This window comes from Somniosus microcephalus, chromosome 5, assembly GCF_052327205.1.
Source record: "Somniosus microcephalus isolate GS21.2 chromosome 5, FLI_Smic_1.0, whole genome shotgun sequence".
Classification (NCBI taxonomy): Eukaryota; Metazoa; Chordata; class Chondrichthyes; order Squaliformes; family Somniosidae; genus Somniosus; species Somniosus microcephalus.
This window is the reverse complement of record NC_140991.1, coordinates 65,841,810-65,866,648: the sequence shown is the minus strand read 5'-3', so window position 1 is coordinate 65,866,648 and position 24,839 is coordinate 65,841,810. Positions and strand designations below refer to the sequence as shown.

At 43.3% G+C, this 24,839-nt stretch overlaps 1 protein-coding gene across 1 annotated transcript in view; it reads right to left on the bottom strand.

The window, feature by feature from the left end:
- Nucleotides 1–24,839, bottom strand: part of LOC147117089 (uncharacterized) — a 71,575-nt gene that overhangs the window by 41,744 nt on the left and 4,992 nt on the right. The window contains exons 2-12 of the mRNA XM_085987201.1: nucleotides 23,704–23,832; nucleotides 21,151–21,215; nucleotides 18,335–18,391; nucleotides 18,159–18,257; nucleotides 16,007–16,074; nucleotides 15,785–15,872; nucleotides 5,427–5,496; nucleotides 5,216–5,288; nucleotides 3,595–3,678; nucleotides 2,759–2,888; nucleotides 124–168 (exon numbers count right to left, since the gene is read on the bottom strand). Coding sequence (XP_085843327.1) covers nucleotides 124–168; nucleotides 2,759–2,888; nucleotides 3,595–3,678; nucleotides 5,216–5,288; nucleotides 5,427–5,496; nucleotides 15,785–15,872; nucleotides 16,007–16,074; nucleotides 18,159–18,257; nucleotides 18,335–18,391; nucleotides 21,151–21,215; nucleotides 23,704–23,832 — 908 coding nt within the window. The remainder of the gene's footprint in view (nucleotides 1–123; nucleotides 169–2,758; nucleotides 2,889–3,594; nucleotides 3,679–5,215; nucleotides 5,289–5,426; nucleotides 5,497–15,784; nucleotides 15,873–16,006; nucleotides 16,075–18,158; nucleotides 18,258–18,334; nucleotides 18,392–21,150; nucleotides 21,216–23,703; nucleotides 23,833–24,839) is intronic.

Below are 24,839 nucleotides of genomic sequence, written 5' to 3'. Positions count from 1 at the left end.
TAAATGCAAGTTCTCTGTCTCGCTATGTACTTTCGTCAGCTGACAGAATGGCTCAATGCACATTAGTACACAAAGCCCTCCAACATACCTCCTCTGATAAATTTAATGAAAATGAATACTTACTTTGTCTGATAAAGATCAGGATATCCTTTTAATATTTGTTCAGCCCTAGAAATCAAGCAGAAATCAAGTAAACTTTTGTCAAAAATGTTGCAAGTAGGAGTTATGTGTCTGATTTTATATTTTAGCTTCTGGCAGGACAGTTCTAGCATTGCTTGCACTTACAACAGTTTATATTTTTGTCACTAAATACGTTAAAAGTGGATTGGTCGCATGCCCCCGACCTGCCTCCATTAAAACCGCAAGTGGTAAATTTGGAGTCAGGTTTGAGATTTTAAAATTCTTTTACTTCTCACCCACCCCCCACCCACCTGTTCTTGGGGGTTAAAATTACCCCCATTGTTGCAGAAGAATGGGGCTCCTTCCTTCCTAATTTGGCCATTTCCCCTTGAAAGGGAACAGACTACTCTAAGCACAATGAGCCAGGTGCTATGGAAGTGGGAAAAAATTACAGCTTACTAAGAGAAAAGGGGACGAATTTAAGAATGAGGTGGTGTTGCAGGACTTAGCTGCGAATTAGTAGTGGATATAAACCAAACCCCCAGGATGAACCCTCAGCAGCTGATGAACCCTCAGCAGCAGATGAACCCTCAGCAGGAGATGATCCGTAGCTGCCGGTGATCTGTAGCTGCCTGCTTGGCAGACAATGAGAGATAGAAATTTGTCTCGGGGCGATGGCACAAAAGGGGCGGTACCGGATTGGCCGCCCATTATTCGCAGCACCTGATTTTTAATTCCATTGACTGCAATGGAACTGACTATCAAGCGCTGCATATAACGGGCAGCAGATCCGATACCGCCCGAGACAGGTTTCTACCCCTAAATTTTTGGCTATATTACAGTACTCTTGTATGTGTAAACTGTTCTATTATATGCCTGCCTTTTGCAGAACTAAACCACCTCAAATGAGATTTATGTATGTCGAGAAATCTGATGCTAAATAAACAATTAAGTATTTAAATTAATCTATTTATTGGGGTGGTTAACCATACTCGAGCCTAAGGCACAAATCCCCTCTCCCTGGCTAATGAACTGGAGTCAGTTCGCCAGAGATAGGTCAGTAGGAAGGTCCTCGAGATAGAAGTTCTCAGGTCCAGACCCGTTCCGTCATGACATACGTGAACAATTTGGCATCACTAACAAACGTTACTTTCCCATCTTGATGAGCACAAACGACAGCCCAAAATAATTTAAAAATAAAAACAGAAACCATCCACAATAGCAGAGCAAATGTAACAGGAAAAACAGAAATACAAAAGTTATTGTAAACAGACATACTGGGAAACATGCACAAAATCTATCATAAAAAAGTATAACATCTGGAATAAATGCCATTGTTCTAGTACTGTAAACATCCACCTGTTTAATCAGAACATTTTTGAGTTATAAGGCTGGTTCTGAAAAAGTACAGTCAGACCGAGGGACAGTTACAATCCCACATCAAAAACAAACAGAAGACTGGAGCTATTAAGGAAGTAAGCGGGCGCCGCTGATGGCTCAGTTGGTAAAGTCAGTATGTAGCTGAGCCATGTTGCTCTTTAGGATTTAGACCACAACACAATTTTATTCATTTTAAACATTGCGGGAAAGAGTAACTGTAAGTTTAATAACACAGTATTTAGTAGATTATCATCTCCAGTTTGGGCATTCAAGTAGAAAAGTATTTCAAGAAAGGTGCTTTATAAACATCTGCATTTGGTTACTTGGGATAAAGAACATGACCATGGAGCATATGATTTAATTAACAAGAGTTCAGTAAGAAATCAGTTCACTAAAATTATACTAAAATATGCTAACTTCTCAACAATCGTGGTATGAAGGACAAATGGTTTCCAGAAGATTCTGGAAGATGTGTACCAGGTGTGTGCAGAACTGAAAGAGAAATCCAAATTCAGCCTGGCGTCAAACTCCAGACTAAACATGATAAGAAAAACAGCTACGTATAATCTGAATAATTATTTTCAGTAAAATAATCCAATTTAAATTTTTGAGAAAGCTAGAGCTAAATTAACATAGCAAGAATGTTTTTCACTGATCTTGGCATTGAATTCTGGCCTCTTGCACATCCTCGATTTCCTTCACTCCACCATTGGCAGCCGTGCCTTCTGCTGCCTAGACCTTAGGCTTTGGAATTTCCACCCTAAATTTCACCGCCTCGCTCTCCTCTTTTAAGACACTCCTTAAAACCTACCTCTTTGACCAAGCATCTGTCCCACTATCTCTTCTATGGTTTGGTGTCAAATTTTGTCTGATAATGCTCCTGTGAAACGACGTGGGATGTTTTACTACATTAAAGGCGCTATATAAATGCAAACTGTTGTGGCTGAATATAATAAGAGATACAATCCCAAACGGTGTGGTTTTTAATCCAAGGGTAACAATCTATTAAAGTTACAATTACCCTTAGCATTACATGTTTCAGAATAAACAGGGCCTAGATTGCTCCTAATTATAATTCCCAGTTCACAGTAGAGGAAATATTTTGTGTAAACACTTCTTGGTGCCTAAGTTTCAAACAGGAAAATACTGGTCACCTCCTGGTCATTTTATTATGACTGGGAAAACAAACGAGTCCCTGCACTGGATACATTAGGAAGTCTGCTGGCACAGAGTGATGATGACTGTAAGCACTACTCACAACAGCTGCTGCTTAGGTTCCAATAAAGGATTCAGAGCCTTCCGCAGTTTGTCGAGATTATATCTCCCAACATTGGCTTGGTTCCCTATCTTGTACCGACCTTCATCGTCAGATGTATTTGGAACAAAATCTGGTTCAGGAAACATTAGAATTTGTTTACATGACTAGTAATAGGAACAGAATTAATAGCAAAAGAACACTATTTGTTCCCACCTTTTAACCACAATTAGGTTGAAAAAAAAGAATGTCCCCTTGGCCTTATAGCATATCACGTGGTGAGTTCAAACTTATAATGTTGATCCCCCAACTGTAATTTGCAGCATTCACTCTTCAAATAAATGTTTTGAACTTCTCATTCTTACTTCCTTTCCTGAAGGCAATGACTCATACTGGAGAACAATTCTGCAGTCAGTGACAGCCCTCTGGTACACTGCTAAGTGGCCATTCTTCATGCTTGAGTAAGAAAGCGAATGTCAGCCAGTAGTATTCCAAAACTGAGGGAGGGAGACTACAGCTGAGGCCGATTCTATCCAGAGCCAATATGCAAGCACACATACTATCTAGCACTGGCGGTCACTGTATAGCAATCAGGAATTGGAGCTGATTTTTTCCTTCCTAGCCTAGGACATCAATACCAATTGTAGTGCCCTTACTGCTGTCCCAGCCAAGATGCATATAATTTTTAAATAATGTGAAATGTACAACAGTATGTTTTGCAGGACAACTCGTCTGCACTTTCTTTTTATACGAGCCAGCTGTAACCTCGTAAAAGTTACATATACTAGTGAAGACGCAGTTTTAATAGATTTTCTGCAGAGAAGTAAAAATATACTTACGAGGATCATAGAAATCCATAAAGCCAAATGGACCATAATCTATTGTAATAGAGAGTATACTGAAGTTGTCTGTATTACACACACCTGAAATACAGAAAAAAGGAAAAATATTGGTCAGCAGAAACAAAGAAAGGGAAGGAAGAACAGATTATAAGACACATACTAGCATACAGCCATTTTTTAAACAGTGACTGGTTCTACCGTACAGGAAGAAATCAGAGGATGAGTCACACCAGGCAGCTTTTATGTGGCCCTGATTAAGAACAGCATTGGAAAGAAAATTTTGCTGGTAGTAACTGTCACTATCATCAATCCCACTATGGTAGAAATGAAGTATTTTTGTCTAGTTGTGATATAGTAGCTGTTTCTTAAAATCCAGTCATAGTAAACAGTTTAAAAACTGACTGCAGTTGAGGTTTCTGTATCAAATTTATTTCTAAACAATGTTGCAAGTTTCATTGGCCACAGGCAGGAGAGGAATAATTCAAATTTAAACAATTCTGTGTATTTAGTTCAGTTTGTATTTCCTTTTAAAATTTAAGTGGTGGGATATTCAAAATCCATATAATCCTTTTCTGCAATATAAAATTCCATCCGAATTTGTGGGGTGGGGGATTAGTTTGAAAATCTCAGAATATAAACCGATTATTTTGAAACTCTGTAAGGAAGTCCAAGAAGCTAGAAAATGTCACCACCATGTGCTACGTGGTCTGCAAGAGGTACAGAGAGGCTGCGTGCAGCAAACTGGGCCAGGGCTAGAGAGTGTGAGATAGCAGGTGCCTCATGGGAAGATCTGAGTAGAGAATCAGCAGAGAAACCTTGGCAAGAGGAGTAGAGAGAATATGGGCAGCAAGAGGCGAGGCAGGGGCCGAAGTAACATCAAGTCAATGGCATGAAGAGCTTTGCCGCAGATACCAAAAAAAAACAAGTAGCAAGGAACACAGAAGAGGTTTGGCAGCGGAGGTCAGTTGATTTTTAAGCCTACTGGTAGCTGTGAAGTAGGAACATTTTTTCTTCTTTTTTAGTGGTAGATACTCTTGAGTGGTCCAGCTTCTGGCAGCAAAGGAGTCAGGAGATTAAGAGGGAATGGAGTTCCAATGATCAAAGCAGCACCAGGGTGAAGGTCAGAACAGGCAAGAAGTTGGACCGTGTGGCCAGGAGCAGGTAGTTCTACATTTTGGATTAAGTTAATATACACCCATGATTAGGAGGGAGGTGCGCCTCAAGCAGCAGGAAAGAGCGGCCTAAGGATGTTTGTAGATGGTCACAGATGGAGCTGCAGAGAAAAGGAGCTCAGCAGGGAGTTGCCAAATAAATTGAAAAATAAATTGAAAGTCTTGGTTTATTAAATGGTGCTGGCACAGAGAATGAAAATGAACAGCATAAATGGCAAGTCCAATAATTTAATAATGTACTTAGGGAGTCAGAAGAGGAGAAAAGGTTAGTACAATCCTGTTCTGCCACATGAAACTTTTAGCATATCTCACAGCAGAACATCAATAATCCCAACAGTATTTTATTACACCTAAAGCTGTGCAAGTTGGACATCTTGGGTGTTTTCCAGAGTGTCTAATTGGTGTTTTCTAATGTAATTGCCTTGAACAGCGTTTCTAGGTCATACCATGTGCAAATCCCACTGACATCCAATGTGCGATGAGATATGAAGTATCAGTCACAACTTGAGAGAAAAAATCCTGCAATAACAAAATCAATAAAAATTGTAACTAAATTTTTGGCAAGAAAGCAGAAATATATGACATTTCTGTTAAATGGTACATAAATTGTACAAATTCTATAAACTATACAGTGAAGATGTTGATCTTGAAACATACCAGATTCCTGTTTGAACTGGTTGCATTTATCAAAGGAAAATGTTGTTTTATAACAAAATCCACCAGTATCCTTAGGAAAAAGGAAAAATGTAAATCAATGCCACAAGAGTGAAAATGATTGCAAAAAAGCACATGAATTAAACAATTAATAAGTGCTTGTACACACGCAAATAAGTGGTTAGGATTTGGAATGCATTGCCTGATAGGGTGGTGGAAACAGATTCAATAGTAGCTTTCAAAAGGGCATTGGATAACTACTTGAAGGAGAAACAATTGCAGGGATATGGGGAAAGAGCCTAACAGGACGAACAGGATTTCTCTTCGAAAAAGCCACGCAGAATCGATGGGCCGAATGGCCTCTTCTGTACTATACTATTCTATGATTCTATGAAATAACTCACAGTGTAGTTATAAGAACATAAGGAAAGCCAGGGATGAAAATAAAACCCTCCCTCTACTACATTAAAGAGTACATTAGAAAATCTCTCTACCTGATGGGCAAATAACACTTTGACAGACTATTTAGCTCAGGCTAAACTGAGTAAGGTATATTAATAAAATAAAATTAGGAGAAGTAAAAGTAAAAACTACAACAGATAGAAAAATCATAGTGTTCCTCACTTAGTTTATACAATCTGTTGTAAAACAATAAAATGTTTTGCCGGTCTGTAATATTAAGGCCTAGAAATTCGGTGGGCTGCACCACCAGTTAGCGCCCAAAGAGGGCACTTAGTGGGTTTAGCGCCACTGGCCACGCCTCCCGCGTAATTTAGCAGGGCGCTAATGGCAGCGTTAGCCTGTAGCGCTGCGCCGCCACCGATGACGTCATCGGTGTGCGCAGTGCCCCGCTACGCCCCGATCGCAAAATTTGGTAGTGCCCCCCGCTGTAACACCAGTCGCAATTTGTGACCGGTTCAGGGGGGCCTACCTGCGGCGGTAGAGGTGCGGGGCGGCCATTTTTTTTACTGGCCGCCTGCCAGCACCTCTTCATGCAGCCGTCCCCGGCCTCCTGAGCACCACCCCCCCCGCGTTGTGCCGGCTGTCTCCCAAGAGCCCGGCACTTCTCCTCGGTGCCGGGCTCTTTTGCTGGTACTCGCGATCTCTGATCGCGCTGCAGTAGGCCCCTCCCCTTTAAGAAGGGGAAGAAGGCCTGCAGTACTGCAGCATGTTGCGCTGCGATTTTCAGTTGCAGCGCCCCAAGAGGGATGCGGGGCGCCTCGAGCAGCGCCCCGCTTCCGTTTGGGGCGCTGAAACTGAATTTCCGGCTGGCGCTCGCAGCTCCTTCCGGGGCGGTACTTCCGGCACCCAGGTGAGACTGGGGTGCCACCGAATTTCTAGGCCTAAGACTTTTACTTTGAACTAATGTATATAATGCAAAGTTGACATGTGAAATTCATTGTGTTCCACTATCCTAGTGTTATCCAATATATTAGCCACTAGGCACACATGGCTAATTAGGATCCAGATTTGGCTAATTGCATTTCTAAGTAAATAAAAAATGAGTACTAGACACCATCATTGGGCATGTGATCTCAATACTCATGTTCACAGTGTATGCAGGTGTACTTTAACTTCTCTATACATTTGTTAGTAACATGGTAAGACAAAAGCAGAGTGTGTGAGTGTTGTTTGATCATTGCAAGTGCTTTCCTTCCTTGGTTACTGAATCACAGTAGATATTTGTTAAGTAAATATAAGTATAAAGTGCATTTACTTGTATTTTGTGAGTGTATGAAAAGCTTTTTCTAAAATTAGTGCATGTGGCTAACACAATGTTGCCGTAGCCATACACGTGGCTAGTTAGTGATTTCTATTGGACCACAATACACTAGCCCCAGCTCGTAAACAGAAATTTACTGAAGAAGCCTTGATACATGGCCCCAATTATATGCCCTCTTTGCTTCAAAGTCCCAACTGCAACAAAGATGTCAGTCCCTTGCCAGCACCTTGATCCTCTGGTTGCAGGATCAAACGGTGTCCCTGCAATAGCTGGAGCTATATCCGACACTGCAGTGGCTGCCAGCTTTTTGGCACTTCCTTTATCCTTTAAGAAGACCTGGCTGGGCTGGGGAGATGTGCAGCCATGTTGCAAGGAATCCACCTCATCGGATCTTTCTCCTGTCATGCCCCTAGTGCTGAGCACCCCAGCTGAATGACTGGTGATCTTAACGAGAGCAGTCTGTAAGGTATCTCCCATATTAAAAAGAATCACCCAGTCAGTCAAATACATTGGCGACAGACTTCTGCACTCAGGTGTCTCAGGTCTCAAGGACTCCAGTCAACGGCATTGAGTGCTTGACCCCTCAGTGCTTTGAGGGTCCTCTGTAGATGGTTGTGAAAATGGGACTGATCCACGGAACTCCATATTTCCATAAATTCCTCCCATAGGACAGCAATTTTGCCCACATTCCTCCTTTTTGCCATTCGTTTCTACACCAAAAGGCTTCTTTTCACCCCAAATACTGCTCTCTCCTTTCAGGGCCAATTAAGAGCTACTGTCTGGCCAGATTTTGTGACTCCCGGCCAATGCATTCCCTGCCAATTGCTCTACATTTTGCCATGCGCAGTTAGTCTATATAAATGAATGAGAAGAGTTTGCCTCACAATATTTGTGCACATGTGCCTCCGCGTTACAGGTGAGTACATTCTCAAGTTTGCCAGTCACACAAAATCTTGGGCTAATGTCTCAAAATTATGACATGAAAGGCTTCTTTTAAAGAAAGAAAGACTTGCATTTATATAGCGCCTTTTACGACCACCCGACGTCTCAAAGCGCTTTACAGCTAATGAAGTACTTTTTGAAGTGGAGTCACTGTTGTAATGTGGGGAACGCGGCAGCCAATTTGCGCACAGCAAGCTCCCACAAACAGCAATGTGATAATGACCAGATAATCTGTTTTTGTTATGTTGTTTCAGGGATAAATATTGGCCAGGACACCGGGGATAACTCCCCTGCTCTTCTTCGAAATAGTGCCATGGGATATTTTACGTCCACCTGAGAGAGCAGACGGGACCCTCAGTTTAACGTCTCATCCAAAAGACGGCACCTCCGACAGTGCAGCACTCCCTCGGCACTGTACTGGAGTGTCAGCCTAGCTTTATGAGCTCACGTCCCTGGAGTGGGATTTGAACCCACAAGCTTCTGAATCAGAGGCGAGAGTGCTACCCACTGAGCCACAGCTGACACTTTAACGTAAACGTCTAAAGAGAATTACTCCTCTTCAGTGCACTCATTTTAACAGCTTATTTCCAAATCAAGACAGTGTAAAGAACACCTTGCAACAAGAAGCTGGACTAAATGATTCAAACGGAGGTAGATACACAACTGAGAGGTAATGATATGTTCAAGAAACATAAAGGGGAAAGGGATGTTAAGATCGATTGGTAGTTGGGGAGTTTTTGAGGAGGAAGTGATGATGGTTGTTCTGAAAGGCACATTCCTATTTTCTGCTCCGAACACCTTGGCCGGAATTTTACTGGCGCTCAGAGTGCAGGTTTGGAGACGGGTCCGCTGTCAAAATCACAAAGATTGACAGTGGGTCGGTATCCTGCTGTAAACTCGCCTCCTTATCAATTTCCCAAGTGTCGGGTCTGTCATCCCTGAACTGACCAGACACCAAGCGGCAGGTCAGCCAATTTAGATAGTTAAAAGCTTATTAAAAGGTAGTTAAGAACCATTTTCCCATGTACTTACCATTTTAACCAGGTTTTCAACGAGGTTCCCAGAGAGCGGCTATCACATCAGGTAAGTATGTCAGGTTCTCAATTACTGTGGATTGCTGTGAATAGGTGAAAGCTGCTAAAGTGGTATAAAACCTACCATTTCACAGCTGGTCACTTCCCAATCTTAGAAGCTGAAGCATTAATGATTTGGAACCCACTTTGGAGCTTTATGCACTTTTGAAGTGTTTGGAGTAATTTGTCTATCCACTGTCATCTTCTTGGAACAACCTATCTCAATATTAACAGATTACTTCTGTCATCTCAACCTCACCTGCCATCTATTCCACCAGCATCAGTGCCCTTGAAAAAATCTCACCTTGGTCCTCAGAATCCCAACACCAGCATCACCAGGCACACCAGCAGTACCAACATCCACACCAACCTTCTCCGCAATCAACTGTTGCTGCACAGGACACAGGGCATCATCACCTGTGCACATTGCTGCCCGGGACGCCAGCGGTGGCCTCACCATGTCCAGATTTGCTTCACTTAACACTGTACACCCCGGCTGCCACATGATGCACCAGGTTGGCACCACCCAACACCAGCACCATAGAGCTATAATGTCCAAGCCATTCCTTTGACACTCGTCACCACTGGAAGGGGGGGGGGGGTGGGGGGGACGTTATGTCTCGCCATTCACTGGAACTCACATTAACAGAAGGTTTACACAAACATTGGCTAAAACACCCAAATACCTACCCTTGTGTGTTGTTAGTAGGTATGATTGGACTAGGATGAGGATGAGTGTGAGGGGTGGCTAGTGAGATGGGGAAGTTATAATATAGATAGAGAGCAATGGGTGGAGGTGCAAGGTAAGTTGGTGTGAGTAAGGATGTGTAGGAGTAGGGTAGGGAAGGCAGAGTGATGGGGATGTGATGAGTGGTTTTGTAGTAACGTTTCGTGATCTACTGCAATCATTGAAAGGTTTGCGCCACTGCAGCCAGTTCCTCCTGACAACATCCCTGCTTGTGTCCTCCTGTGCAATGTGCAACCGGGCTGCATTGGTGTCCTGGGACGCTCTCTACTGCCCATTGGAAGGGGAGAGTACCTCCCTGAGTGCTGTGACTCCCTCCATAAACATATGAAGGGAGTCATGGGAGAGACTGGGTGCAGCTTTGCACCTTTGTGCAGTGTTTATCAGTGTTTGCAGCACCTCAATGCTGTAGAACACGGACAGCACAACTGTCAAAATAAATGTGCACATGGCCCCTTTAAGGAAACCGGCTGATGTCGCGTCACTTACAGAATCACAGAATCACAGAAACCCCACAGTGCAGATAGAGGCCATTTCGGCCCATCGAGCCCGCACCGACACATATCCCACCCGATCCCCGTAACCCCTACACCATCACATATCCCACCCTATCCCCGTAACCCCACGTATTTAATCCCCCTAACACTAAGGGTCGATTTATCATAGCCAATCAACCTAACCCGCACATCTTTGGACTGTGGGAGGAAACCGGAGCACCCGGAGGAAACCCACGCAAACACGGGGAGAATGTGCAAACTCCACACAGACAGTCACCCGAGGCCGGATTCGAACCCGGGTCTCTGGCACTGTGAGGCAACAGTGCTAACCACTATGCCACCGTGCTGCCCTTACTCACCAATAACCTGCTCACTGATGCCCAGTTTGTGTTCCACCATAGAAACGTAGAAACATAGAAGATAGGAGCAGGAGTAGGCCATTCGGCCCTTCAAGCCGGCTCCGCCATTCAATGAGATCATGGCTGATCATCCAAATTCAGTACCCTGTCCCTGCTTTCTTCCCATATCCCTTGATCCCTTCAGCCTCAAGAAATATATCCAACTCTTTCTTGAATATATTTAATGAACTGGCCTCCACCGCCCTCTGTGGCAGAGAATTCCACAGGTTCACCACTCTCTGGGTGAAGAAATTCCTCCTCATTTCAGTCCTAAATGGCTTACCCCTTATCCTTAGACTATGACCCCTGGTTCTGGACTCCCCGGCCATCAGAAACATCCTTCCTGCATCTAGTCTGTCCAGACCTGACAGAATTTTATAGGTTTCGATGAGATCCCCTCTCAATCTTCTAAACTCCAGTGAGTATAAGCCCAATCGACACAATCTCTCCTCATACGTCATTCCTGCCATCCCAGGTATCAGCCTGGTGAATCTTCGCTGCACTCCCTCCATGGCAAGAACGTCCTTCCTCAGGTAAGGTGACCAAAACTGCACACAATACTCAAGGTGCGGTCTCACCAAGGCCCTGTACAACTGTAGCAAGACATCCTTGTTCCTGTACTCGAACCCTCTTGCTACGAAGGCCAACATACCATTTGCCTTCTTAACCGCCTGCTGCACCTGCATGCTTACCTTCAGCGACTGGTGCACAATAACACCCAGGTCTCTTTGCACTTCCCCTTCTCCCAATCTATTGCCATTCAAATAATAATCTGCCTTCCTGTTTTTGCCACCAAAGTGGATAACCTCACATTTATCCACATTATAGTGCATTTGCCACGTTTCTGCCCAATCACCCAACCTGTCCAAATCGTACTGGAGTTTCACGACATCCTCCTCACAGCTTACCCTCCCACCCAGCATTGTGTCGTCTGCAAATTTGGAGATATTACATCCAATTCCCTCGTCCAGATCATTAATATATATTGTGAACAGCTGGGGTCCTAGGACCAATCCTTGCGGTACCCCACTAGTCACTGCCTGCCACTCGGAAAATGACCCGTTTATTCCAACTCTTTGCTTTCTGTCCACCAACCAGTTCTCTATCCAAGTCAATACCTTGCCCCCAATCCCATGTGCCTTAATTTTGCACGCTAATCTCTTATGTGGGACCTTATCGAAAGCCTTCTGAAAGTCCAAATACACCACATCCACTGGTTCTCCCTTATCTATTTTACCAGTTACATCCTCAAAAAATTCCAGTAGATTAGTCAAGCATGATTTACCTTTTGTAAATCCATGTTGACTTTGTCCGATCCTGTCACTACTTTCCAAGTGCTCTGCTATTACATCTTTTATAATAGACTCTAGCATTTTCCCCACTACCGATGTCAGGCTTACCGGTCTATAATTCCCCGCTTTTTCTCTACCACCTTTTTTGAATAGTGGAGTAACATTAGCTACCCTCCAATCCATGGGTACCGTTCCAGAGTCTATCGAGTTCTGGAAGATGACCAGCAATGTTTCTACTATCTCTAGGGCCACTTCCTTAAGTACCCTAGGATGTAGACCATCAGGCCCTGGGGATTTATCGGCCTTCAGTCCCATCAATTTTCCTAACACCATTTCCCTACAAATACTGATTTCTTTCAGTTCCTCCCTTTCATCAGACCCTATGTTCCCCGGCATCTCTGGGAGGTTATGTGTCCTCCTTTGTGAAGACAGAACCAAAGTATGTATTTAGTTGGTCTGCCATTTCCTTGTTTCCCATTATAAATTCCCCTGATTCTGACTGTAAGGGACCTACGCTTGACTTCACCAATCTTTTTCTCTTCACATATCTATAAAAACTTTTACAGTCAGTTTTTATGTTCCCTGATAGCTTACTCTCATATTCTATTTTCCCTTTCTTAATTAATCCCTTTGTCCTCCTTTGTTGACTCCTAAACTGCTCCCAATCCTCAGGATTATTGCTTTTTCTAGCCAATTTATATGTCCTCTCCTTGGATCTTATGCTATCCCTAATTTCCCTTGTTAGCCACGGTTGAGTCACCTTTTTTTGTTTTATTTTTATGCCAAACTGGGATAAACAATTTCTGTAGCTCATCCATTCGGTCTTTGAATGTTTGCCATTGCCTATCCACCGTCAACCCTTTGAGTGCCATTCCCCAATCAATCCTACCCAACTCGCTCCTCAGACCATCGTAGTTTCCTTTATTTAAATTGAGGACCCTTGTCTCTGAGTCAACTACTTCATTCTCCATCTTAATGAAAAATTCGATCATATTATGATCGCTCCGACCCAAGGGGCCTCGTACAACAAGATTGCTAATTAATCCTTTCTCGTTACATAATACCCAGTCTAAGATGGCCTGATCTCTGGTTGGTTCCTCGACATATTGGTCCAGGAAACCATCCCGTAAACACTCCAGGAATTCCTCCTCCACAGTATTGTTACTAATTTGGTTGGCCCAATCTATATGTAGATTAAAGTCACCCATGATGACTGCTGTGCCCTTATTGCACGCTTCTTTAATTTCCCTTTTAATGCCATCCCCAACCTCCGCCTTACTGTTTGGAGGTCTATATACCACTCCCACTAATGTTTTTTTCCCCTTAGTATTTCTCAATTCTACCCATACAGATTCCACATCATCAGAGTTAATATCCTTCATTACAATTGTATTAATCCCTTCTTTAACCAGTAATGCTACCCCACCTCCCTTTCCTTTTTGCCTATCTTTCCTGAATATTGAATACCCCTGGATGTTGAGTTCCCAGTCTTGGCCATCCTTGAGCCACGTTTCCGTAATCCCAACCAAATCATATTCGTTTACCTCTATTTGCGCAGCCAATTCATCCAGGACCACTTGGCTCACAACCTCATTACAGCCTGGGTCCAAACATGGACAAAGGAGCTGAATTCCAGAGGTGAGGTGAGAGTGACTGCCCTTGACATCAAGGCAGCATTTGACCGAGTGTGGTATCAAGGGGCCCTCGTAAAACTGAAGTCAATGGGAATCGGGGGGAAAACGCTCCACTGGCTGGAGTCATACCTAGCTCAAAGAAAGATGGTTGTGGTGGTCGAAGGTCAATCATCACAGCCCCAGGACATTGCTGCAGGAGTTCCTCAGGGCAGTGTCCTAGGCCCAACAATCTTCAGCTGCTTCATCAATGACCTTCCCTTCAACATAAGGGCAGAAATGGGGATGTTCGCTGATGACTGCACAGTGTTCAGCGCCATTCACAACTCCTCAGATAATGAAGCAGTCCATGCCCGCATGCAACAAGACCTGGATGGCGTTCAGGCTTGGGTTAATAAGTGGCAGGTAACATTCGCACCACAGAAGTGCCAGGCAATGACTATGTCCAACAAGTGAGAGTCTAACCACCTCCACTTGACATTCAACGGTATTACCATCACCGAATCCCCAACCATCAACATCCTGGGGGTTATCATTGACCAGAAACTTAACGGGACCAGCCACATAAATACTGTGGCAACAAGAGCAGATCAGAGGCTAGGTATTCTGCAGCGAGTGTCTCACCTCCTGACTCCCCAAAGCCTTTCCACCATCTACAAGGCACAAGTAAGGAGTGTGATGGAATACTCTCCACTTGCCTGGATGAGTGCAGCTCCAACAACACTCAAGAAGCTCGACACCATCCAGGACAAAGCAGCCCGCTTGATTGGCTCCCCATCCACCACCTTAAACATTCACACCCTCCACCACCGGCGTACCGTGGCTACAGTGTGTACCATCTACAAGATGCACTGCAGCAACTCGCCAAGACTTCTTCAGCAGCACCTCCCAAACCTGTGACCTCTTCCACCTAGAAGGACAAGGGCAGCAGGCGCATGGGAACACCACCACCAAGTTCCCCTCCAAGTCACACACCATCCTGACTTAGAAGTATATCGCCAATCCTTCATCGTCGCTGGTTCAAAATCCTGGAACTCCCTCCCTAACAGCACTGTGGGAGTACCTTCACCACACGGACTGCAGCGGTTCAAGAAGGCAGCTCACCACCACCTTCTCAAGGGCAATTAGGGATGGGCAATAATTGCTGGCCTTGCCAGCGACGCCCACATCCCATAAAACAAATTTTAAAAATCAGATGACATCATCAGAACCACTTTTTTTTTAATTGGCCGGGAACCTCACAGGCTGGGCTTAACAAGCCCAATCAGGGCAAAATCACTTGGAGGAGGCAGGATGAAGACAGGTGCGGAGTTTGAGGCCACTGTCTACTCCGGCCGCACCAGACTTGCCACGGCTGGTGAAATCGTGGCCCTTGTGTGTGCCAGTTTGCCACGCAAAAGGGGTAGGTAAAAGGAACAGACCCCAGTGTCACTGGGTCTCTGCCCTGTTTGCACAGGATGCATATTTCTTATGCCTAAATTGAGCAAGGGTGGGAAGCTCTCAACTGAAACAGGCAGGCACAATAAGATCCCATACAAATAACATACACCTCTGTTCGTGGGGTCTCTAAAGCAGCAGCCAGCTACTTTCAGGTAGGTCAATTTAACCATTTTGTCAATACAGCAGAGCTATACTGCATGGCAGGTGGCGATTTGGCTGCTGTTTCTAACATAGGAACAACATTTCCCTTCTCCACACAACTATTTGGAGCGAGCGTTGAATCTGAGGTGTGTTTAAATCAGTTAAACCCAGAGAAATAGCCAGGTTCAGCAGAGGTCAAGACTGTGAAAAATGCACAGACATTGGGGCAGGGGGAAGGAAGATTGGCTACCATGTCTATCAATGGGAATTAGATGCACAAATCACTCCCATTCATACTCACTGCAGAAATTAGTGTAGTTCTAACTTAAACAGTAGCTGTCTAGAATCTGGCTTTATTTGACATAAGAGTTTACCAATGGCTATTTTGTCCTGTAAATATATCTTATAGTTCATTCACAAAAGCGACTTAATGTTATGTCTGGTAAATCCAAAGAGACTACAAAAACTATTAAGATTACCTTAACAATTCAGTCTCTCCAGAATGTGCTAAAATTTCCAGTGACCCAAAACGAAACCATGATTTAGCTACACGAAGAACTATTGCACCTTGAAGAACACAATAAAGGCAAGAAATATCACATATCGTAACACATTTTAATGTTATGAAAACTCTTTTCAACTCTCTCTAAATAATAGGAATTACTGTTATCGGTTTATTGTTATCGGCTTAGTGTGCATACCTTTCTCATTCTTCACGTCTCCATTGTAGAACTGATCCCTCTTCACATCATCATTGCTCACAACAAGACTGCAGAAAAGGTGCAACATCAAAAAATAAATACAAGATTATCTTAATTTATAACTAGGCTGGAGAAATCACCAAAAAAAATCACCAAAAATTACAAAAACATTAAGTGAACCATATTACTGGCAATTTTTGAAAAAGTAACCATTATAAAGAGCTATATCTTACATATCTTACATCATAAGTAAAAAATATAGCATATGTTTCAATCTTCAAATATTGTAACAATCATGCAAGCAGCTATCTCTAACATCTTCCAGCTCTGATGAAGCTCAGGGTCACACTTGCAGACTGAACAGAGGTGCTCAGCAAAGCGATCACCCAATCTGCGTTTGTTCTCCCCAATGTAGAGACTACATTGTGAGCAGCGAATACAGTATACCAAGTTAGAAGAAGTACATGTAAATCGCTGATTCACCTGGAAGGGGTGTATGGGGTCCTGGACGGTGGGAAGGGAAGAGATGAAAGGGCAGGTGTTGCATCTCCTGCGCTTGCATGCAAAGGTGCTGGGGGAAGGGAGTGATGGAAGAGTGGACCACGGAGGGAATGGTCCCTTCAAAATGCTAAAAGGGGAGGGGAGGGGAAAATGTGTTTGGTGGTGGCATCGCGCTGGAGATGGCTGAAATGGCGGTGGGTGATCCATTCAACGTGGAGGCTGTGGGGTGGAAGGTGAGGACAAGGGGGACCCTATCAGGAACATCTTTTATTTGGAGGAAGTGAGTAGAGTTAAAGGAAAAATTGTTCAATGTAAGAACAAGTTCGGCCAAGTGGAGGAGGGTGCTGGTTGATGGGAACTGGTTGGGCTGATTTTCAAGGAAGAAGCAGAGGGCCCGCAGGCCGCCTTAGTGGGGGATGAAGGTGTAGAGGGACTGGACGTTCATGGTAAAAGGAGACAGTTAGGACCAGGAAACTGGAAGTGGTTAAACTGGCAGAGGGCATTGGAAGAGTCGCAGAAGATGTCAGAAAAGACTTAACAAGGGGAAAAAAGTTAAGATAGGAAGAAATAAGTTCTGTGGGGCAGGAACAGGCTGAAATGATTGGTCTACCAGGGCAGTTCTGTTCTTGGGAAGGAGGTAGAAGCATGCTGTGCAGAGTTGGAGGACTATCAGGTTGGAGGCCACGGCAGGAAGATCTCCAGAGGAGATGAGGCCAGTGACAGTCTAGTCTGGGAAACGATTGCTTGATGTTCGGTGGTGGGGTCAGGGACCAGGGAAAGGTAATAGGAAATGTCCGAGAATTGCCGTTGAGTCTTCACAAGCTAGAGGTCTGTTCGTCAAACAACAATAGCACCTACCTTGTTAGCAGGTTGAACGACAATGTCAGGGTTAGACCTGACAGAACGGAGGGCTGCAAGTTTGGAGGGAGATAGATTAGAGTGAGTGTGGGGAGTAGAGAAATTGAGATGGCCAGTGTCACACTGGCAGTCCCCAATGAAAAGGCCAGAGGGAGGGGTCCAGGCAGAATGAGAATTCTGAAGACGGAAGCGGCGGTGGGGGGGGGGGGAGGGGGGGAGAGAGAACTCCTGGCCAAAGATATGAGCACGAATACCAGGGGTGCTGGAGAGAAAGGTAGAGAGTATGCATGTGGCGGCGCATGCTGTTAAGCGTGGATCTCAGGAAGCAGTGAGAGCAGTGGTTCAAGGCATGCTGAATATCACAGAGATATCTCTGATCAAGGGTGGATCCGAAACATGAAGGGTGGAATTTAAGTTAGAATCCATGTGGAATAAATTGGAGATGGAGACAGTTGCTGAGGAAAGAGATGTGGCTGTGAAAGCGATTTTTAGCAGACACATGATCAAACACAAGAAGGGAAACAGAAAGTAGTCGGAGAGAAGAGCAGAACTTCTTCAAGGTGGGCATTCCTGGAAGAGAAGTGACAGTGAAGTAAACACTAAAACAAAAGCAAAATACTGCAGATGCTGGAAATTGAAATAAAAACAGAAAATGCTGCAAAACACTCAGCTGGTCAAGCAGCACCTGTGGAGAAAGAAACAGTTAAGTTAACAGTTTTAAGTCACTGACCTTTCATCAGAACTAGACGATGTTCGAGATTAATAGTTTTTAAGCAAGCATTAGAATATCTACCTGGCTGCTCTGCTGGTAGGGATCCCAAGATAATTCAGGGCCTCACTACAAAGAAACTCTCTTACTGATGAGCGGAGAACAGCACGGCCATCACCATCTCTGGCAAACAGAAATTCAATCAAGAAGCAGTACTAATCCAAAATCATTTTTAATGAATGACAAATTATTAAAGTTACCGAGAATAGGGAGTCTTCCCAGAACCTTTCAGTTGAAGCTCCCATCTTGTACCGTGCCTGTAGAAAGATAGACAGGTTGACTTACAAGAATTCATCAGACATCTAATTTTCCATTTCCAGCCATTTTTAAAAGCTGCTGTTGATTTCTTTAATTGAAGTGGTATTACTTGTTTTACTAAATTCCCAGGGATTGAGGCTTAATTGTTAGATGTCTTTTTTTTTTACAGATATCAAATATTTTACGTACACTTACAGTGCCCACTCACTTAATCGGTCTATGTCCCTTTGTAACTTCCTGCTCCCATCCACACAACTTCCTGTGCCTCCTAACTTAGTGTCATCTGCAAACTTGAATATACAACTCTTAATTTCTTCATCCAAGTCATTACAGTAGTATATATGGTGAAAAATGGGGGCCCCAGTACAAATCCCTGGGGAACACCATTTGTCACATTCCATCAATCAGAGAACAAACCCTTTATCTGACTCTCTGTCTCCCACCTCCCATACAATTACCAACCCATGTCAAAGGCAACTGTGCTGCCACCTGAACCAAGCTGAATATGCAACGATAACGAACGATTCACTCTGTGACCGTACAACTTTTATTGCAGCTTTGTAACACACCAACATTCATCTTTAAATTAATTCTCTGTCATGTAAATGCCGCACACTTTATACAACACAACATTTTGTTTTTACAATTTTTCCTTAAATTTCTCCCTTACTCAAGGCACTGGCTCTTGTTGGGGGCAATTTCATAGGTGGTCTCCTTCTCTGAACCTAATAAGTGATTAGACTTGTAACATGGAGGGAAACACAGCTGATCCCACCGCTGAGCTCACTCAATGACATAGACTGTTCCAATAGGAACCACTTATTTGCAATTAGAAGTGGTGACTGATTTTCCTCGCTCCTAAAACTGGGGCAGCAGTCCTTCACGAGACAAGAGGAACTACTATTCAGCTGAGATCTGTAGGGGGTGGCGGGTGGCGCGTCGCGTGTGCCCAGTCAGTTATGCCCCTGACTGTTGGTGAGCGGTTCGAATCGCTCCCACGCCCCTGGGTTCTAGACACTGGACTTAGGTACAGGCGGCGATACAGAAAACTCGAGTAGACAAGTGGTTTGGTGTAAGAAAACCAAGATTTTATTGAACAGAGGTAAAACACAGTCTTATGAGAAATTACTGGTAAACAATTACAGGCATAAACAAAATAACTATACTTATACAGGGAATGTGGAACACATGGCACATCGAAGGAAAACAAACTACATTAACAATCCCCTTATCCTTTTCCCAACCCTATACCTAACTAGATTAAGCTATGAGGGGCCAGGAATTCATGCTCACCGAGTCAAAATCTGCTGAGTTCTAACAGCTGTGGGGTTTGGGGTTCGCTCTTTGTGCTCTCTGGGGCCTGCCGTCTTCACGTGGTCTCAGTACGCTGCAAGGGCGTCGTCCAGGTAAAGTACCCTGAGGTTAAAGTCTTTGCTTGGGTACTTTACCTCGCAGGGATGATGGTTCCTCTACCTCGGGCGGCAGTTGGAGTTTGAATGAAGATAGTCGCAGGTCGGCTGGATTGAAGGCCCGATTATTCGAAGCGTTCTTCAATCTTCTCCCAATTTGTCTCGTCTCATCTCATCTCATCTCACCTCGCCTCGTCTCGTCCCGCCTCGTCTGACCTGGTTTGCCCGTGTTCGCCTGGTGCGATGCTGGGTGCCCCTGATGGAGTCGGGAAAGACACGGGCAGTGGCCAGGCGGCAAGCGCGGGAGGGGAAAAAGAGCAGGAGCCACGAGGGCAAGGAGCAAGAGTAAGAGTCAAGGGGAAGAGAGCGATTGCTACTGAGGGCCTACAGTTATACTCCTTTCGATGGCCCTTATCTGCGCGCCAAATCAGGTCAGTTCATTGTTTCACTTTTGGCGGGCTGTTTTAAATGATTATAGCAATCTAAACTAACTGTTTTTAGATGGCCGTTTATCGTACCTAATGGCCTGATGTCCAGGCTGTATTGTCATTAATGCATTTTAATCGGCCTGTGCAGCCTTGGTCGCTTCCCTAAGCTGTTTCCGATTATTTATGCGGACAAACTAATGGCCTTGCGCTTAGGCCTAACTGGGGTGATCTGTTCCAATCTGGCGATATGCATATTCAGTGTTTGCTTAACTGTCTAGGTTTTCAAACACAAAAGTCCTTTTTCACAGAAATGCATTTTAAGTTTCGATTTCCCAAAACAGCTTGTTCTGTGCTGCAGGGTCCAAGCTTTTAAAATCTTACAGGCTTTTGGTCACGAGGTGCGGACACCATCTTTTGGGTACCCTTTTTTTTTTTAATTGTCCATAGGGTCCCTTTATTAATAACCTTGGGGGAATGTGGGAATTTTGCGAATCTTACAGATCAGCTAACTAATCAAGAACCTAGGATCTAGCCTAGGATCTTCTGGTCAGTAGAGCTCAGAATCCTACTGAATTTATGGACTGAGCCATCAGTAATGTCTGCCTTGCTGATTTCTACTTCCTCTACTACCTTTACTCTGAACAGGTCAAATTGCAGCCATTCAATTCTAACTTTTTTTAAATTTGTTTTATGGGATGTGGGCGTCGCTGGCAAGGCCCATCCCTAATTGCCCTGGAGAAGGTGGTGGTGAGTCGCCTTCTTGAACCGCTGCAGTCCATGTGGTGAAGGTACTCCCACAGTGCTGTTAAGGAGGGAGTTCCAGGATTTTGACCCAGCGACGATGAAGGATCGGCAATGTACTTCTAAGTCAGGATGGTGTGTGACTTGGAGGGGAACTACCTTAATAATTCATTTGTTTACCTGTTAATATACACTCCAAGCAAATGGGCTCTTCCATCACCCAGCTGGCCAGCCCAGACTCCAAACTGTGTGGATAAAGAAAAAAATTGATTTAACCACTTTGCGTCCATATTTTGTAAACTAGTCAATCCAGAAATTCAAAAAGCATCAATTTTTAAAAAATCAATTAAAAATTTACAATTCTTAACCATTTGTGGCACACTTTGGATCAGTCATTTTCCCCTTTTATCCTCTTGTGTCGTGAAGGCAATGACTCTTTCTGGGGTACAGTACTAGGGGTGCCACCAGTCCTCTAGAACTTTGCTCATGCAACCAATGTGAACCTAGATGATAAGCTCAGCTGGGTCAGGAGGGTGATGGGGGTCTGGAACTCACTGCCTGTAAGGGTGGTAGAGGCAGAAACCATCATCGCATTTAAAAAGTACTTGGATATGCACTTGAAGTGCCATAACCTACAGGGCTACGGACCAAGAGTGGGATTAGGCTGGATAGCTCTTTTTTTCGGCCAGCACAGACACGATGGGCCAAATGGCCTCCTTCTGTACTGTAAGCTTCTATGATTCTGAGGACAGAATTGGCGTAACAGTTGAATCAATTGCTGTTTTCACCTGAAGGCATACATGCCCTTTCTAGGAGAGAACACTGACAGCAATCAGAACTGGGAGTTATGACCAACTTCTACATTTACTGAGATCAGCGATTGAACCAGAGACCTTTTGGTCTATACAACTCAACACTACAGACACTGACTAGGGCTAATTTCAAGCTTAGAGGGAGCATGGATTGGAAAATTAGGACTACAATATTATAGTCCTATCTCCAAAACTAACTAGCTTTGAGCACAGCTTCCTTTTGGGAGTGCAGGATCACAGAATTAACCTTAATATCCCATCAAGGGAACCATTAATTGCATTGATTATAAATACATTTTTTCAATAAAATAACTGAACCAATGACATATCAATTTTCTGATTATTCTCTGCCTGGTTTTGTAATAGACTTTCACATATCTCTATATAGTTTTAACTGTATGGTGTATTGAAATTAGGACATACTCCAGTGCGACCTGTTGGCTAGTTTGCTGCCCCTCTGTTTAGAGAGCATATAGTTTGTTAAAGAAGAATACTGTATATTCAGCCAATATTAATTCTCCTGGCTTAGGCACTTCCAGATAGACATTTAACCCAGTCAAAAGTGGTGATTTTTATTTAACAGTCCTGATCCTGGATTTCCATTGGGTACATAGTCACTGGTGTTGTTGAAAATATGCAAGCACATGTCTCCACTGGGATAGTTGAAAAAGATGTATTCGCTAAATTGAAAAATATCTCCTATAGGAATTGGACTTATTTTTATGCCAACAAGCAACATGAAATGTATCCTCCTGTAAATGCGTTAAGAAAATGGACAACTGTATCAATATGATTTTTTTTTAAATAAAAAGACATATTTTAGAGAATAATCAGGTATTTTCTATTGAAGTACTTGCTATTTAAAGTATACTTCCTGGGATTTCCATTTTCTTAATGCTGTTACATCTAACTTCTTTTCTCATTGCCCCATTTTCAGCTCCTTCTCCAGTAAACCTCCAAACACAGAAGCAGCTTGAACAGCTTTTCAATAGTCAGGAAAACAATGTTGCTACATGAGTCTGCTCAATAATCACCACAAATTAGCCCAACTCCTGAAATTTATTTTAGGTCAGTGTCTGTTTATCCTACATTTCGCAAACTCTTGCTGACTATCTTCAGAAATTATCACTATGTAAATAGAACCTGTTACAGATCATACTGTGGAATGTCTTACTGGCGTAATGTATAACTATCGTTCTGTTACCAAACTGATGAATGTTTTATATTACAATCTATGCGAAAGTACATCACTCCAATCCCAATTTAACTTTTTTCCCCCCTCTCTTTAGGACTTCCCCAGCTATACATAATTTCTTGGCCAAGGACGAGGTGGCGACCTGCGCCATGGCTTACGCCAATGGTGCTCGAGTCAGCCACTACGCGGGGTGAAACTGATGGAGAATTATAGCTAGGAGGTCACCAATATTTCAAAGCTCAAACACTAGGACAACTGAACTAGAGATGACTAAATAGGAGGTTAAAATACTCAACCAAGCTCCAGGGTCTTATTTTAAATCAAGCCCAGACAGATATAGATCCTGTGAAACTAGATTGGGCACTCAACCCATCAGATAGGAATCTACAGCACAAAACAGGGAAAACTTGCTGTCAATTCATCAGTCCCAGTTAGGATGGCCATAAAGGTAGTAGCAAATGGTGTGGTAAGAGTGCTCTTTACATTTTGGGACTGGAACACATTATTGATGAGATCTACAAAGTTCTCAACTTCTTTTCAACTCATCTACTTCATAACAACACCAGGTATACTGATGAAAAATAGTCCACTTCCAAGCACCATCACTCCTCACCTTGTTGAACATCAAATCACTTCTCCTCTCTCAAAAAATAGAAATATAGGTACAATAATAAGGCAAACTTTAAATGCTTTGGCAATGGACATCATAATACAATCCCACTTTACCTGATGACCACCATATCTATGAGTTAGAGAGACAGATCCAGGCAGAACTCTTGCACCACTGACAAACTGAATAAACTCCTTGGTCTCTGTTATGGACACATCTAAGTCCAATAGGTCTTCCACAACTTCCTGTTATAAAAATAATTACGTATTAAAGAACAGTTACTATATTTTACATAGTCACAATAGATTTTCAGACTACTGACTATGAATATTTGGAAAATCTAGTTATATCAAAAGATGAATTTAATTTAGTGAGCCACTTTAAATCAATGGAGCTGAAATTTTGAATGTTGTAGTCCACAACTAATTGAGAAGTGAAATATTCTTCTCATCAGTAGTAATTAAAATGTATTCAAACAGAGTTTGTGATGTATAAAATACAATAAAAAGCTGTATTGACACCTTGCACACAATCTTCAGAAGCTGCTTTTGCAATGGGCATGAACAGACCTGAAAGAATTGGTTTTGTAGTCACCGTTTATTGTATCTGGGTTCAAGACATGTGTGACTAGAATCAATTGTTATTCCTTTTAGTTAGCAGTTGTTCATCAACCCCAAATTTCTGTATTCAGTAAAGCAATACAGTTCAGTTCATTAGTTATCCCTTGTGTCACAAAAAATTCATAGGCTGCAAAATTAAAAATAATTTCCTATTCAGAACACCCCCCCAGCATAATTTACAGTGGGTACAAACAAAACCTGCATAATATAGCAAACATTCATTATTTTGCCCATTATACTTCAATGTATTTTCAATGAATGTTGGCCTTTATCTCAAGGGGACTGGAATACAAAGGGGTGGAAGTTATGCTGCAGCTGTATAAAGCTCTGGTTAGACCTTATCTGGAGCACTGCGTTCAGTTCTGGGCACCGCACCCCAGGAAGGATATATTGGCCTTGGAGCGGTGGTAGCGCCAATTCACCCGAATGATACCGGGGCTCAAAGGGTTAAATGATGAAGACAGGCTGCATAGACTAGGCTTGTATTCCTTGACTATAGAAGATTAAGGGGTAATTTAATTTTAGGTGTTTAAGATGATTAAAGGATTTGATAAGGTAGACAGAGATAAACTATTTCCTCTGGTGGGAAAGTACAGAACAAGAGGGCATAACCTTAAAATTAGAGCTAGGCC